This window comes from Erpetoichthys calabaricus, chromosome 3 (genome assembly GCF_900747795.2).
Source record: "Erpetoichthys calabaricus chromosome 3, fErpCal1.3, whole genome shotgun sequence".
Classification (NCBI taxonomy): Eukaryota; Metazoa; Chordata; class Cladistia; order Polypteriformes; family Polypteridae; genus Erpetoichthys; species Erpetoichthys calabaricus.
In genome coordinates, this window is record NC_041396.2 from 12,934,471 (window position 1) to 12,952,241 (window position 17,771).

The following is a 17,771-nucleotide window of genomic DNA, read 5'->3' on the forward strand; positions in this document are numbered from 1 at the left end:
ACACAGAGTGCAAGACAGGAACAAATCCCGGGCAGGACACACACCAAGCACACACTAGGGACAATTTAGGACTGCCAATGCACCTAACCTGCATGTCTTTGGACTGTGGTAGGAAACCGGAGCACCTGGAGGAAACCCACACAGACACGGGGAGAACATGCAAACTCCACACAGGGAGGACCTGGGAAGTGAACCCGGGACTCCTAACTGCGAGGCAGCAGCACTACCACTGCCGCCCTCACACTGATTATCGATAGGAAAATTTAAGTCACCAACAATTAGGAACCTGTCATAGTTAGTTATGATAATTGACACTAAGTCTTAGAATTCCTCAAAGAAAGATGCATTATATTTAGGAGGTCTATACACGGACAATACTAGAGACTGAGAAAATCCTTGAATAACAATAGCAAGATACTCAAAAGATGCGAACATACCAAAGCTCACAACATGCAGACTCCACGCAGGGAGGACCCGGGAAGAGAACCCAGATGGGTCTCCATACTGTGAGGCAGCAGCGCTACCACTGCGCCACCTGCAATGTTATGTTTAACAGTAAAACCTCCACCTGCTGCACCGTCATGTCTGAGTTGTTTCATTATGCTTTAGAAGAGTCATATAAGACCTGGTAATCAGTAACAAGTATTTTTTCTGCTAATTAAAAATTAATAATTTTTAAATAAAATGAATAATGACAAGGTAAACAACTCACAGCTGTTAGTGGCAAATTCTTTTATCTCAATGGCATCTCTAGTGGAATTACCAGTATTTATCAAAATGGTTATCCACATTTTCTGTCCAGACACCCTAGTCATTCAAGACGTGGAACATCATTACTAAAAAACGGGATGTGCTGCTCGACGAAAAATGGTTTTCAGATTTGGAGTCAGCAAGTGAAACCTGTTAAAGTAAAGGTGAAAGACTCCCAGTAACAAAATGCTTGTTGACCAGTGTAATGAGTGGCCATTACTTTTTACATAGAAAACAGAGTGTTTTGTTAAGATTGTTTATTTTAAAGTTTAATAATACTTTGTGTATGTCGGTGGTTCTCAACCTGTGGGGTGGGGCGCGAAGTAACAAAAAAGGGGCACGAAGATGTGAAAAAAAGAAAACAAGCGGTGTATCGGCAGCAAAAAATATAGGAATAAATTTTATTGGGGTTTCAAAAAAACGTTAGGGGGGCGCGATTAAAACTGTTATGAAAACTAACAGGGTCGTAAATACTTAAAGGTTGAGAAACACTGGTGTATGTTATATAAAGTATATGAGACAATCAAATCTCGATAGATAAAGTACGTGATATTCATTGCATGCAAAGTTGTGTTTATGTGAATATTTTTTGAGGAAGGGGGTCCATAGCTTTCATCAGATACTCCAAAAGGGTGAAAAGGTGGTGCTCAGACAGTGCTTCATACCCAGGGGTCTCCTCGTTCCTAAGCATAAATGTTCACATGCTGCACTGGATTCTGCTGGGGTAGGCAGGTACACATAATGGATGGATGCAAAGCTGTTTCTTAACTGTAATCTTTTACTGTATTATTTGTATTTTTTTGTTGGACACCTTTATCGAAAGTGATGTACAACATTTGAGAGACAATTGGTTCCGTTTCTTTTGTTTTATTCCAATTGGAGCCCACACAGGTGAAGTGACTTGCCCATGGTGACATAGTGTCAGTAGCAGAATTTGAGCACACAATCTGAGGGTTTGCAGTCCAAAGCCTGAGCCACTACACCACACTGTATAGAGCCTTGAAAGTGACACACCTATGGCAAGCCGACATGCGGTCTATAAAACAAAACCCTGCATGCATTACACAGCCCTCCATAGCACAGAGTCAGGATCAACACAAGAAGCAACTTCATCTGCCTTGACGCTGTGTGGCACAATTTGTACGTCAGTAAGCAGCTCAAGTGCGGTTCACGAACAGGATGTGTACTCTATCTGGAACGTTTTTGTGTGTGTGTGTGTGTGTGTGTGTGCGTGTGTGTGTGTGTGTGTGTGTATGAGCTTCTGCTTCATACGATGGAAAATGGAAGAAATAACATCATGTCCTGTCCGGATGTTAATAAGTGATAGAAGCTCTGAGTGGCTTCAGGGTTGGGCTGTGGTATGGTTAACACATATGTGACTGACCACAACCCTTATCACAACGATCCCACTTGCTATATTTAGAGGCTCTGTCAACACGAGGAAATCAAGTTTCTTTAACAGAAAAGTCGCAGTTTTTTTTTTTGCCGTTGCCGTTGTTGTTATTCTTGCACCGATGAGCTTGGTTGACATTTTCACAAATCTTTGACATCAAGAAAATAAGAGAAATAAATGTGTTGTTTAACAGGGGGTGACTTGGCTCTCTGCGTCACAGAAATTACACTAATAATAATAATAATAATAATAATAATAACATGTGGTGGGCTGGTGCCCTGCCCAGGATTTGTTTCCTGCCTTGTGCCCGGTGTTGGCTGGGATTGGCTCCAGCAGACCCCCGTGACCCTGTAGTTAGGATATAGCGGGTTGGATAATGGATGGATGGATGGATAATAATAATAATAATAATAATAATAATAATAATAATAATAATAATAATAACATGTGGTGGGCTGGTGCCCTGCCCAGGATTTGTTTCCTGCCTTGTGCCCGGTGTTGGCTGGGATTGGCTCCAGCAGACCCCCGTGACCCTGTAGTTAGGATATTACGGGTTGGATAATGGATGGATAATAATAATAATAATAATAATATGAGCTTTATTTACAGTGGATGAAAAAAAAATTCAGACCCCTTTCCTTTCTGCACACTTTATTGTGTGGTAGTTTTAATTTTAAATTGATGAATTTGCCAGTTTTGCCCATCACTCTATTTTCAATTGCCCATAATGACAAAGTGAAAACATGTTTTGAGAAAAGTTTGCAAATTGATTACAAATTTAAAAAATGAAATCTTTCCTTCATTTTCATATTCAGACTTTTCATTCAGTACTTGTAGAACCTCTTTGGCAGCATGGCTGCTTGGTGAGTCCCTACAAGTTTTGCACACCTGGATTTGGGCAGTTTATCTCATTCATCCTGACAGATTCTATCAAGTTCTTTTAGATTGGATGGCAAGCATATGTGGACTGCCATCTTCAGGTCTCTCCACAGATGTTCTAAGTGGGTTTTAAGTCTGGGCTGTGGCTGGGTCATTCAAGGACACTCAGGGACTTGTCCCAAAGCCACTACAACGTTGTCTTGGCTGAAGGCTTCAGGTCATTGTCAGGCTAAAAGGTGACATGTCACCTCAGTCTGACATGGTGTGTACTCTGGAACGGGTTTTCTTTAAGGACATCTCTGGATTTGGCTGTATCCATCTTTCCATCAATTCTGACCAGTCCCCACATCCCTGCACCTCCATAGCGTGATGCTGCCACCATCATAAGGTGTATTTTCAATTTTCAGACCTCCCATTTGCTATGTGTAATACTTTACTTATACTGACATTTAATTTCATCATCCATAAATCATCCCCAGTCTGCATGCCATCCAAGTCCCTTTGTGATGATTCAACAGATTCTCAATTATCTGCCAAATCTACTAGCTTGGCATCCTTTGCAGACTTTACCAGTGTCACAGGTGGCTGGGTGCCATATAGCACCTCTGCCAGGAGAAGACAGCCGCCCTGGTTGCTATGGGGGTCACGGAAACCGAGCTGGGAAGCTCAACCTTATAGGGGCCCGTGGCCACTGCCAGGGGGTGGGTTCTGGATCCTGAAGCCCTGGAAGCCAGCACTTCCGCCACACCAGGAAGTGCTGGTGGAAGGTATTCCAGAGTCAACCAGAGTGCTCAAGTGCGGAAGTTCAGCAAGGGGTGCCTGGAGCATATCCCGAGCAGCTTAAAAGGGGCCGCCTTAAAAAAAGTCAAGGAGCTGGTGTCAGGTGGCAGAAGACAAGGCTTTGGAGAGTGAGAAAAGGCAGCCCGAAGATGACCAGTGAGAGGAAGAGAGAGAGAGAGGGGTGTTTGGTGCTGGAAGCACTGTGTGTGGTGCGGGACTTTATTTTGTAAATACTTGTAAATAAATCGTGTGTGGTGGACTTAAGACGGTGCCTGTCTGTCTGTGGTCGGTCACACCAGCTTATTGATTAAATTCTTATCTATGAACATTAAAAAGATTAGTGGTCCTGCACTGACCCTTAACATCACCTAATTCTGAACAATTCCTCTCAGATAGATAATTAACCCGTGTATCCATACCTCAACTCACAAGTGACCCATGACATCTTGTTTACAGCTCTCATGGTCTCATATGACACAGCGTTGATGGAGATTTTTGAATTGTTTGATTTGATATATGTTGTTAATTCCCGAGGGGAAGATGCCTTTTAGCATGGCCGTTGAGGGTCTCCAAGCGTGCCTCACTGATTTCATCTGCCACATTTACTACCAAAGGAATGCCAAAAAAGAAGCAGGCTTCAGGGGAATTCTAAATTTTAGGTCATTTGTTCACCTGAAGCATACAGGGTCACTAAAGACCCTAGATGTGTTAAAGTGTCAGCCTTTTTAAACGCACATTTTACGTGCTCTGTTTGTCAACTGTGCTCAAACAAAACACGCTTTTTTCAGGATTTCTTTGTATGTCTTTATGTTCATCACAGCACCACTTCCATCTTGTTACCTTCAGACATTTACAGGTTTACAGAGGTAAGAGATAAGAAAAGAAATGTCATGACACTTATCTAGACAGCACGCCCTTGAATGTCATGATTTGGGGTTTTCAAAGGCCACCAGTGCTTATTTCCATCATTAGGTCTGATTTCAGCGTTGCTAGTGGTGTGGCCTCTGAGTTCAGGATCCATGGGTAACCAATGTGATGGGATAAAAGGACGGCTATGAGTGCAAATCCTAAATCCGATCTGAAGAATTCACTACTTATCTTTGTGCTACTTTCTTGCGTGTGCTTTCAGTTTTGACCCTCTGTCTCTCTCGACCATGATTATTTTCTTTTGTTTTTTACATGAATCCTCCAGTTTTTGCTCAAATCTTTATCTTCCAGTTCATTGAGAGAGCATTGTCATTAATAACAAATTACAAGTCAGAGAGAAATGCAGAGGAGAGAGTCACTTCTAATGCCTGCAGATCATAAATTTTGCGTGCAGTAGAGGGTGTAGCATGTGGCCGGGACACCTCGACACTGGAAGGACTTGGGGAGCAAGTGTGGCCGCGCGTTACCTCATCCTGGACACTAGATGGCAGCCCCCCTGGGTTGCAGCAGTGCCTTGGACTCCCGCAGGGCTTCATAGGAGTCTGGTGCAGCCCTGTTGGGATCCATGGGCACTGCCAGGGGGGTGCTGCAGCAGGATCTGCTGAGCCCTTTTGGGCAGTTCTGCTGCCACACCCGGAAACTAGGTCAACAAGCACGTGAAGCACTTCCGGGTGCGGTATGAAAGGAGCCAGCTGCCACTTCTCAAGGAGTCTGGGTTGGGAGGAGGAAGACAAAGCTTGACTGGAGGAGTGGAGAAGAAGAGAAAGGAAGGAAGAGAATTGCTTGTGGTTGTGCTTTAGAATGGGAAGGGGAAATTCACAATAGATCTATTGACCGTGTATTCTGGCAATCACCAACTTTCTATAGGGAAAACTCTTTGTTGCTCACGTTCTGAGTGCTAATGAGGTGGGAAACAATTTCCACCTTTACATTTCCCATAGCACTGCAGCTATTAAACTAAATACAAACAATACCAAGATATCCTGGACCATGAAAACTCTCAAACAAAGAAGACTAAACAATCACTAATCAAATTGAATTAAGCTAAAATTGGATTTCCTTCAACCGTTGCTCCCCTCCAAGCCAATAAAAGTGCCCCCATCCATCACCCCTCAGACTCTAACCCAGGTCATCACCTTGAAACTTAGGTAAGGTGAGGTTATTTGCAGACCATTCGTTTTACCAAGAGAGGTAACTATCGTAATTGTCTTGCTGTTTACATCCTGCTGGACACAAACGTTAGTGTGGCTCTCAACATCACTTTATACTAAAATAAATAAACAGCAGCAGGCAAATCCTGATGAAGTACACATCATTGCTGGTGACTTTAATCAAGCTTGTTCAAAGAATGTAATTCCTAAATTAACCCAGTACGTGACGTGCTCCACTGGGGGGTAAATATACTCGCCCATGTGGCTACTGCAATGCTGTGTTCACTGGATGTTCCAACTGTTCTTTGTACAGCCCCCAGTTAATCCAAAATGCTGCTTCAAGAATTATTACAAGAACAAGAAAATATGAACACATAACCCCAGTTCTAGAGTCGTTACACTGGCTCCCGGTTAAGTTTAGGGCAGATTTCAAAATCCACCTTTTAACATATAAAGCTTAAATGGCTGAGGTCCAGCTTACTTTTCTGAACATATCATGACTTACAAACCAGAGCGCACATTAAGATCTCAAGATGCTGGTCAGCTTATGATTCCAAGGATTAAAAAAATAACAGTGGGAGGTTGAGCTTTTAGTTACAGGACCCCTAAACTGTGGAGTGGTCTGACTAGAGCTGCTGATTAACTGTGCAGACTGCATCTCTGTTGTCAGTCATTAACACTAAAACATAACTAACATGATAGTTATAATTTGTTACTAACCCTCACCTATTCTGTTTCTCTTCTCGGTACTCAAATGTGGCACTTGCTGCCACGGCCCACCTGCCAAGTTGTTTTGCCTGCCTAAGGTAAAGTCATCTCTGATGGAGGATTGCAGGAATCGTGGGGTAGAGGGGTCCTTTCATCGGATTGGCTGGCCCAGCTCTGTTTCAGCTGTGGAATGGCCAAATGGGGGAGGCAGCTTGATGGTCGAAGTCTCCAGGACTCTGAACAAGTCCAAATCATATTATGAGATATCATCTACTGTTGAATTCTGCTCCGTACTTGTAATATTTTTATTTTTTATATTGTATTGAGGATTTGTTCTGTTCTGTGTATTGTATTGTATTGACCCCCTCTCTTTTTGATACCCACTGCACGCCCAACCTACCTGGAAAGGGGTCTCTCTTTGAACTGCCTTTCCCAAGGTTTCTTCCATTTTTCCCTACAAGTTTTTTTTTTGGGAGTTTCTACTTGTCTTCTTAGAGAGCCAAGGCTGGGGGGCTGTCAAGAGGCAGGGCTTTTAAAGCCCACTGCGGCACTTCTTGTGTGATTTTCGGCTATACAAAAATAAATCGTATTGTATTTCTCTACCACTAAAACTCAACACCTCAGTCTGCAAAACACTCACCTGCTACCAGAAAGAGTGTAACGAGAAACAATTTCGTGACCTAATGTGGCGAGCCCAACGTAGGTCCTGCTTAAGAGACCAAGAAGCTTTGGAAAAAAGGAAATATTCTAAATCAAAATGACAATTTTAGGAAGATGTAGAACTAATTTAACATCCCAGAAGAACACACAACCTCAAGTGGCACATCTTCAGCCTTATTGATCTCCCATTTTCACATTCAGAATGCAAATCTCAACAATAAGTTAAATAAAGGCACATGCTATAATTCTTTTTTAATTGAGATCAGAGAAAAAACACAAATTTTTGATAACCCAAAAGGACAGAGAAAGGGGGAGAATGATGAATGGAGACAGACAAAGAAAACACATTTGTATCACTTAATGACCTATCAACCTGTCCTGTAGTTCTGTACGTAAACTGCCAGCTGAGCGACCACACTGCTCTTCAGTGGAATACACCTGCTCACACGAAGAACCCTTGGTCTATTCTGTAGATCGATTGACCAACTTTCTATAGGGAAAACTCTTTGTTGCTCACGTTCTGAGTGCTACCGAGGTGGGAAACGATTTCCACCTTTACACTTTCCATAGCACTGCAGCTCTTAAACAAAATACAAACAATACCCAGATATCCTGGACCATGAAGACTCTCAAACAAAGTGGACTAAACAATCACTAACCAAAATTTATTAAGCTGAATTTGGACTTCCTTCCACCGTTGCTCCCCTACAAGCTAATCAAAGTGTGCCCATCCATCACCCCGCAGACTCTAAGCCAGGTCATCGCCTTGAAACTTAGATAAGGTGAGGTTATTTGTAGACCATTCGTTTTACCAAGAGACACGAGTCCATTAATAACTAAACAATGTAAAGTTCTGAAAGAGAATTCAGGTTAAGGGCCGTGCTCAAGGGCCCAAAAGAGTGGGACTGTTAGCCAGAAGGCAGTGCCAGCTCTACTGCCATTTCTCTACCACTAATACTCAACACCTCAATTCTGCAAAACACTCACCTGCTACCAGAAAGAGTGTAACGAGAGACAATTTTGTGACCTAATGTGGCGAGCCCAACATAGGTTCTGCTTAAGAGACCCAGAAGCTTCGGAAAAAATTAAATATTCTAAATCAGGATTACATTTTTAGGAAGATGTGGAACTAATCCAACATCCCAGAAGAACACACAACCTCAAGAGGCACATCTCAGCCTTATTGATCTCCCATTTTCACGTACAGAATGGAAATCTCAACAATAATGTGATTTCACCAACCTGAGCCGACATGTCAATCAGTTTCGGAAGCTGGAGCCTGTTTCCTTGGTCTGTTTTCAGGAAGTCTAATAAGCTACCTGCAGGAGAAAAAAAGGTGGAAATTATTATATATGATTTTATACAAAAATGCGTTCATTTTTTGATTGATGGACAAATTACTTACAGTGCCATCAGGAAGTATTAAGACCCATTCAAGTTTTTCGCATGTTGCTATGTCTTGGCCTTGTGCTAAAATCCTTTCAGTTCATTTTTTTCCATCATCAACCAACACTCAGTATCCAAGGATAACAACGTCAGAACGGGAGTTTCTGAATATTTGAAGATTTACTAAAAATAAGAAACTGAAATATCTCCTTGACACAAGTATTCAGACCCTTTATTATGACACTTGAAGTCTGGCCCAGGTGCCTCTCATTCTAGTGATCATCGTTGAGATGTTTCCATCACCCTGTGGTAACCTCAATTCATTGGATTGATTAGGAAAAGATAGGAAGGTCTTTAGAAGATTCCTCCATTTGAGCAAAATCCAAGACGTGAGTTTGAAGGAAAAGCCTGCAGACAGGATTTCATCGAGGCACAGATTTTGGGAAGGCTACATAAAAGTCTGCAGGATTGAAGGCTCCCAAGAACATTGTGACCTTCGTAATTGGAAATTAAAACAATGTGTCTTCCTAGAACTGGCCACCCAGCCAAAGTGAGCACTCATGGGAGAAGGGCACTGGTAAGGGAACCCAAAGGTCGCTTCCAGAGAACCCGTGTGGAGATAGGAGAAACTTCCAGAAGGACAACCACCAATCTACCGATCTGGGTTTTATGACATATTAGCTGTCCACCACGACCCCACCCGTGTAGTAGTGAAACAGGACAAACTTTAAAAATCAATAAACACTCAGATATCGCTAGCTAAGCGGAGGGAAGGTACACTACAAAACTTGCCCCGCTCCCTACTCCTGACTTCACACTTCCTCCTCGCCTCGGCCCACAGCCTCTGTCTCAGATTTGCGCGAATATATAATATATTCTTAGTGTGATGAGAGAAGTCGCAAAATCAACCGGAATGTTCAAGCAAATTCTAGAAAAAAAAAAAATGATTTAAATCCGTGATGTAGTTCTCTCATTCAATCGCTAAGCACAGGTAAGGAACATGAACCAAGGCTGGCGCATGAGTGAGGAGGGCCCAGTCCCCCTCCTCCTGACCCGCTGCATGTCTCTCGGATTCGCGCAAATAAATTGGTACTGCAAACGAACCATTTAAATCGCAAAATCAACCGGAATGTTCAAGCAAATTCTAGGAAAAAAAAAAGATCTAAATCCATTAAAAGCAAATGTTAGATGCGCCCCTGAGGCTGGGGCGTGAGTGAGGAAGGCCCCACACTCCTCCCTTGACCCGCTGCATGTCTCTCGGATTCGTGCAAATAAATTGGTACTGCAAGCGAACCATGATACATAGTGCAATGAGAGAAATTGCAAAATCAACCGGAATGTTCAAGCACATTATAGACAAAAACCTGATCAAAATCCGTTAAGTAGTTTTCTTGTGAAAAGTGGACAAACATACAGACAGACAGACGTTGGATTTTAAATATAGAGAGATTGGCCAGACAGTCATTAAATACCAAATGGAAATCCACTTGGAGTTTGCGAAAAAAGGCACCTAAAGAACTCTCACCCTCTAAAAAACAAGATTCTGTGATCTGATGAACTCAAGATTAGCATCATGTGTGGTGAACACCAAACAACATCAGTCCAGCAGTGAAGCATGGTGGTGACAGGCTTGTTTTTCAGCAGTAGGATCTTGGAAACTAGTCAGGGTGAAAGGAAATCTGAATGGAGGAACATCCAGAGCACTCTGGACCTCGGACTGGTGTGAAGGTTTACCTTCAGACGATGACCCTAACCACAAAGCAAAGACAACATAGGACAACTCTGTGAATGTTTTGTGGAGTGGCATTTCTGAAGGGACCTGAAAATAGCTGTCCACCTTCAAATCTCCATCCAGCCTTATAGAACTTTAGATGATCTGCAGACAGGAATGGCAGAAATCCCCAAATCCAGGTGTGTGAAGCTTATCACGTCAAGCCTAAGAAGACTCAATGTTGGAGTCACTTAGTGAAGGGCCTGAATGCTTGTGTTAATGTGATATTAAGGTCACACTATCCCATATCAAATGGCTGAAGAGAATGGTGAGCGCACAAGTGTTAACAAGTGCCTGGGACTACCAAGATGCCTCAGCAGCATAAGCCTGTATGGGAACGGAGGTCCCTCTCTGCTTATATCAAGCATTGTGGAGAAATATAGATGTGTCAAAGCAAGACTAGATATGATAATCAAAGTGTCCCATAACCCCAGTGCAGCACAGATCCTAGTGACAGGGAGGAAATGGGACGTAAGTTCGGCAGTGGCAGAAGCAAAAGCTGCCCTCAGACACCGGGACATTGTGTAGTAGTCCAACATGGCAGAGGGGGACTTGGTTTGGGACCAACAACACCCATATGGCGAAAGGCTACACCGGAATCTGGTGGTGGAGGAGGTGCACCACTAGAGAGAAGTAGACAGATGTGCTAGAGCAGTCCCCCAAGTCCAGCAAGGCTGCTGGATGAGTTGAGATGGCATAGAGAAATGTAAAATCACATGGAGCCAGATGTGGAACATGGAAAAAAACAGGCTAAGTTTCATCATTAGAGCCACATATGAAGAGCTGCCCTACATCTTTGACATGGAGGGGAACCAGCCTGACACCAGTGTGCAGCCCTGGCAACCCTTAAACACATCCTGGTGGGTTGTAAGAATAGCTTAACACAAGGAAGATACACGTGGCGTCATAACCAAGTACTGAGGTGCTTGGCCTCGGCACTAAAGGACACGAGAGTGTCAACCAACGCCATCACCCTAATTGCTCAGGCTACCATCCCACAACTAACATCCTTCATCCGGGAAGGGGAGAAACAGCGGACCAAGCCCTGACCTTCTGACTCATGTGGGTACAGCCAGGGATTGGGAAATGCGTGTCGACCTTCCCATCTGAAATTGCAGCCACCAATCTGCACCCAGACTTGCTCCTTTGGTCTAACTCCTGCCCATGTGTCTTCATCGTTGAGCTGACAGTTCCTTGGAAGGAATGCCATCAATGAGGCATGTGAAAGAAAAAAGTTGCGATATGCCCAGGGCTGTCCTCATTTTTCCAGAAATGTTCTCATTTTTAACGCACCAAGAGGTCTCCGGGAGGAATTTATAAAATTTTTAAAATGTCTGGAATTCTGGCTCTTAAAATTTGAAAATCTCCAAAAATTTAAAACGGTAAAAATTGAAAGCCGTTGTGATGGACAGCCGGCTACAGACTCCGGTCGCCACCCCCAGGTCGCCAGGAGGAGCCCTCCAGACAGCATGATCGTGCCCCGAGTTCCAGCAGGGCCTCATGGACTTTGTAGTTTGTATACACAGCCCTGCTGGATACCTTGGGGACCACCGGGAGTCGCTGTAGGGGGGCTAGTGGGCTCTTATGTGCCCTATAACCCGGGAGTGCGTCATCTGCACGTGACAGGAAGGAACGACGTGCTCCCAGGCTGAAGAAAGAACTGTTTACCCTGACCCGGAGGGAATAAGGACTTGTGGGTTTGGCCAGGAACCACTTCCGGGTCAGGGGATATAAAAGGACTGTGGGAAAGCCCAGACACTGAGCTGAGCTGGGAGGTAGGGTGGCAAGTGTCTGGGCGAGGAGGAAAGAGTATTGTGAGAGTATTTGTGATTTATATGAGTGTGGTGTGGAGGGTGCTTTGTGCACAGTGTAATTATAAAATAAATAGTGATTACACTTTCATCTGGTGTTCAGAGTGGTACCTGAGGGTTCAAGAGGTGGACCACGCCTCTATCTGCTACACCGTACACCAATCAGCATTTGTGGAAGTAGTGCACGCACTTTTTTCCCCAGAATCTTCCCTTCCATTCCGGTAGTAAACAGCGCAGATATTGACGAAAATAGTCGACGTCTGTCCGACTTGGCCTTTTCACTTCATTGTATGAATTTATCTTCTTGGCGAGTAGACAGTTGTAATTGTGTATACCGTATATACTCGTGGATAAGTTCTCCTGCAGATTAGTTGGGACTTGCTTTTACAGTGTAATTTCTGGTATTTTATAATGTTAGTTGTATAAGTCGAATGCTGAAAACTCACGCTGTTGGTACAAGTGATTATGATATGCTAACGCCCACCTGAGAGAGTAACCACGGAGCAGACTGCACATCAGCGCATGCTCCTAACCCTTCTCTCTCTCTGTATTGTGCCTTGGTAATCACACGGTAATATTTCAAAGCAACATTTGCACTGTTTTGTGTTTTTTGTATCTCACACCCTCATACACCTTTATCGGGAGAGCATCCCTTATTTACGATGGAGCGTTCGATCAGAAGAAAATCTGAAGCTGGTTTAAAATTAAACGTCATTGAAGTAGCGAAAGAAATTGGTAACGGAGCTGCTGCAACAAAATTTGATGTGTCTGAGAAACTGATACGAGATTGGAGGAGGCAAGAAGATGCGTAAAAAAAATAAATAAAAATGAAGGGTCGAATTTTTGATTAATTAATTAGTCGGGGTCTGATTTTATGATCGATTTTTCGGGTTTCGAGACCCAACTTATACATGAGTATATACGGTAAGTTTAATATGTCGCTGTGCTCTGTGCAAATATTAATCTGCCTTTTCCTACTCACATGCACAGTTCACACAGATTTAGCACAGGGGTTCACCATTTAAGAACTGCTAGGCAAAGCATAAGACAAGACAGATAAAGACAGCTGGGGGAATGTGCACTATTTTTTGTCAGAGTCAGCATGAAATTGTATCCTCTTTGCCTTGTTTGGAAATGTATTAATCACCTAAGTGGGGGCCTACACGTGAAGAGAGAGTATAAAGCCTTGGAACAGTGCCCGGCACACCTTTGAAGCCGACGGACAGATGGGAGATAACGTCATGTGATCCAGAAAATCCTTCCAATGCAGTGACGAAAATGGCAGACTCTACATATCGGGCCCCCACTCCTGAACTGGGTTCTTGTCATTGGCTTCCTTCGTCTGTTATGCAGCGTAAGCCGTCATTAAAGAAAGCTAAGTTATTTCTCCAATGTGATTTCTATCACTAAGGGAGGGGTATCGCCTTTTTTTGTTCTATCTATATAGTTTCGGGTTATGTAACACGCTGCATTTACAAAAGAACTCATTCCAACAAGGGAGCTAACGCCCCCTGCTGGATACAACAGTTCATTATAAATGTTGTTCCTTTCCTTAATTATTTGTAATCCTAATTCACCGTAAGAAAGTGAATTTATTCAAAATCGGAATTACAATTTCACGTTTTATATGTGAGATCTTATTTTCGAGTCTTCTTTCAGCAGCTCGGTTACACAAGAAATTTCATACATTCAGGTACAGTCTGTAGTATTTAAGTGCAAGTAAGTACGGCTTTGTAATATCCATCCATCCATTTTCCAACCCGCTGAATCCGAACACAGGGCCATGGGGGTCTGCTGGAGCCAATCCCAGCCAACACAGGGCACAAGGCAGGGAACCAATCCTGGGCAGGGTGCCAACCCACTGCAGGACACACACAAACACACCCACACACCAAGCACACACTAGGGCCAATTTAGAATCGCCAATCCACCTAACCTGCATGTCTATGGACTGTGGGAGGAAACCGGAGCGCCCGGAGGAAACCCACGCAGACACGGGGAGAACATGCAAACCCCACACAGGGAGGACCCGGGAAGTGAACCCAGGTCCCCAGGTCTCCCAACTGCGAGGCAGCAGCGCTACCCACTGCGCCACCGTGCCGCCCCTGCTTTGTAATATTTTAATGGAAAATATTGTTGTTATAATTGTTTAAAAATGAGTCAACTATTAAAGTTTCAGTTGATTAAAAAAAATCACACATTTATTCTGTCATATACTTTATCAGTTGATCAAGTAAGTAGTCACTTCTTCAAGTAATTTAATAATATTTACAGAATTCTTTCATTTATATAAATTCACGAATACCCATTATGCTGAACAGAAAGTGCGAGTTCACAGACGACTTGAACAGCAAATCTCCTCGTTTTTGAAAGACTCAGTTAAGGGGCCGATGCTCCCAAGATTCAGTTTCAGTAGCAGGCTATGTAAAGATTTCTATTCATTTTGATCCAAGAACCCAGATTTACTGAGAAAAATAGCTTCAGTGGAAAAATATAAATAAACTACATTGAAAAGAGTAAAATTATTTTAATTTTAATTTACCAAAAGTTAATTTACCATCTGTATAATTTTTACGGGTTTACCACAGTTAAGCTATCCCAATAAGAATGGAAGGAATGAAGTCTGTTAATTTAAGAGGCTTGACGTACTCAAAATATTTAATGGCTTATTAGACTGCCAGTGACTGTGATTGTGGCCATCATATCATAATTATAGTGTGTGTCACGCGGCTGGGGGTGGTACCCAGCCGGGACGCCCAAGAGGACCGGAGGAGAGCTCACGCCTCCTGCAGACCACGAGGGGGCGACCGCCCTGGTTGCTTTGGGGGCCACGGGTGTGGAGCTTTGAAGCTCAACCCTGTAGGGGCCCGTGGTCACTGCCAGGGGGCGCCCGGATGTCTTGGCAGCCCTGGACCTCAGCACTTTTGCCACACCAGGAAGTGCAGCAGGGACACCCGGATTGCTTCCGGGGATACAGCCGGCACTTCCACCACACTGGGATGTGTCGGTGGAAGATTGCCGGAGCACACCTGGAGCACATCCGGGGGATAATAAAAGGGGCTTCATTCTGGGCTGGAGTCGGGTGGAAGAGGACGAGGTCTGGAAGGAGACAGAAGGAGGTGGCCTGAAGAAAAGTCATACTGTGGTTTTGGCCTGGACTGTTGTGGTGATTGGTGCTGCGGCACTGGGTTTTGTGCACTTTAGTATTATAATAAACGTGTGTTGGACTTATAAAATGATGTCCATCTGTCTGTGTCCGAGGCTTGTTTCACAAGTGATAAAATGCTACTAAAGGTTTATATCTGTCTATTATACAAAAAAAAAAATCTTGGAAGGAAACAAGATGTGATTTTCTCCGAGAGACTCTTATATGTTCTGCGAGACGAGTCCACACCCGGGGCCGGAAATAAAGGACAAAGAGTAGATGACAAAGTAGAATGTCGTAAAGAATTCAAAAACATTGATGCGGTACATGTGCAGAGCAGGTTAGAGGTAATGGAAGTACGAAAATTTGAAAGTGTCAAAAAAAGGATAGGAAAGATCGCATTAGTGTAAACAAATGGAAATTATTACTCAGTGAAATAACGTGTAACGGCCAACCCCTTACCCAGACGTGCCACTACACTACCAAAAGTATAACTTGGAATACCTGAGGTTTCGTGCTCTAATATCAAGCCGTACTCCTTACAAGATGTCTTATTTTCCCGACATGACGAAATAACCAGAGACAGTAAATGGATATGTCAAATTAAACACAGATATATTGTAAAATGAACGACAGAAAAACATTCAATAATAAATAAATATGTATGTGTGCACAAATTACCACTTATCCCCAAAACACCAGTGACTAATTAATATATATATTAACACAAATATTTACAATAAACCCTCCCTTGCCCACAAACAATTAACAAAAGCAAACATAGATCTGAAAAACACGTCAGTTGAAAATTTGGTGAAACAATGTGTCCCAAAATAAAGTCCGGTGGTTCAGAAACTGGTTGTGGTGTTATGGTGCTTCCTCCCGACAACAAAACAACTTCACCATAAACGTCCTGGCAATGGTTGGAATGACTTCAACCCTGGGGTTTCTCGGCTCTGGCTGTCGTGATGAATGATCAGTAGATGAAAAAGCAGGCAGCGGAATAAAGCAATGAATAGCAGTTTGTGGACGGTTGGATTAATTGTCTTCTTTTCTTTTCCTCTCTCTCTCCACCTCTCTCGTCACCTCTCACTCCTCTTTTTTAAATGTAAAAACATCCCGGATGTAACTGGTGTGTAAACAGGTGATTTCCGTCCTGGGGCTGCGGTCTCTCTCCATCATCCGTCTCCTCAGCACTTATGGGGACAACATTCACTGACGTACACATAACGGACAGTAAACGGGACGATGAAAACAACACACACTCAGCACACACATAGAATATACTATTACTACGTAGCCCGCTACAAACGGAACAGTGAAAAGAGATCGAATATATTGTTTGGATTTAAACTTTAAGTCGACGACTTATAGACCATCTAATTCATGTGGCCAGCGAGAATTAAAAGATTCCAAAAACGTTGGTGCGGTATGAAGTCCCAAGAGACAGAAACTTTTGCCATGAGATTCTTTCAAGTCACGCCATACTTACAACTATTTTCAAACAAGACCACGGTCATCTAACCTCTCAGTCATGTGAATGCTTTTGGCAGACACACTTCTTGCGCTCTCAGCTCTTATAAGTTTTATCAGGACAATAATTTTATATGTTGTAGATGACACATCAACGACTAAGCGAAAAAGAAAGAGCTTGGACAAACATTCAAAAAAGTCATTTTATTTATTAGAGAGAAAGAAACGATATTCACTCACAGGCAGTTAAACGTTAGGTTGTCACGATGTAAGTCCAAACACGGAATCAAAATTCAATGCGATCTTGAAGAAAAGTTAATTCCAAATATTGTTTTTTAAGTAACTTTTAAAGTAAAAGTGAAAATAATGCATATGTAACAATTCCCATGAAAATAAGAATCTCTTAAAATTGTATATTTGGTTAACCAAACCCGGGGGTGGGTGAGCGAAGCGAGCAGGGGGCAGAGCCCCCTAGTCATTTTAAAAAACCGTAAGACACTATAAAGGCATCAAGACACTATATAAAAGCAGTCGGGTTGTCCTTCCGTCCCATGAGTGCAAAGCGTAGCGGTATTCCGCTTATCACAGACTTGCTACTTGCGGCTTGCGGTACGAAGCGACGCGATGTGAGCAGAGTTCTGGTGCTCCCATCGTTCCCTTGCTTTTGTGCGCGATGCGCTGGAAAAATAGACAAAATTATGTCTCTGGAAATAATTAATGTTGATGGAGTACAAATGCCTCACCGCGTAGTAAATATCAGGGGAGATGGTGCTTGCTTATTCTCATCTATAGCTTATTTAGTGCATGAAACTCCGTCTTTAGCGGTACAGATTCGGGCTGACATTGTACGACATGTTTTAAGTAATTGGTCAAGGTTTCAGCCATTTACAATGATGCCGTCAGGAATCTCTTATACAAATGAGCTTCAGTATCTCAC

General features: G+C 43.1%; 1 protein-coding gene across 1 annotated transcript in view; it reads right to left on the reverse strand.

Annotated features, from left to right (window-relative positions):
- blk (BLK proto-oncogene, Src family tyrosine kinase) overlaps positions 1 to 17,771 on the reverse strand; it is a 244,730-nt gene that overhangs the window by 30,633 nt on the left and 196,326 nt on the right. The window contains exon 11 of the mRNA XM_051924437.1: positions 8,491 to 8,567. Coding sequence (XP_051780397.1) covers positions 8,491 to 8,567 — 77 coding nt within the window. The remainder of the gene's footprint in view (positions 1 to 8,490; positions 8,568 to 17,771) is intronic.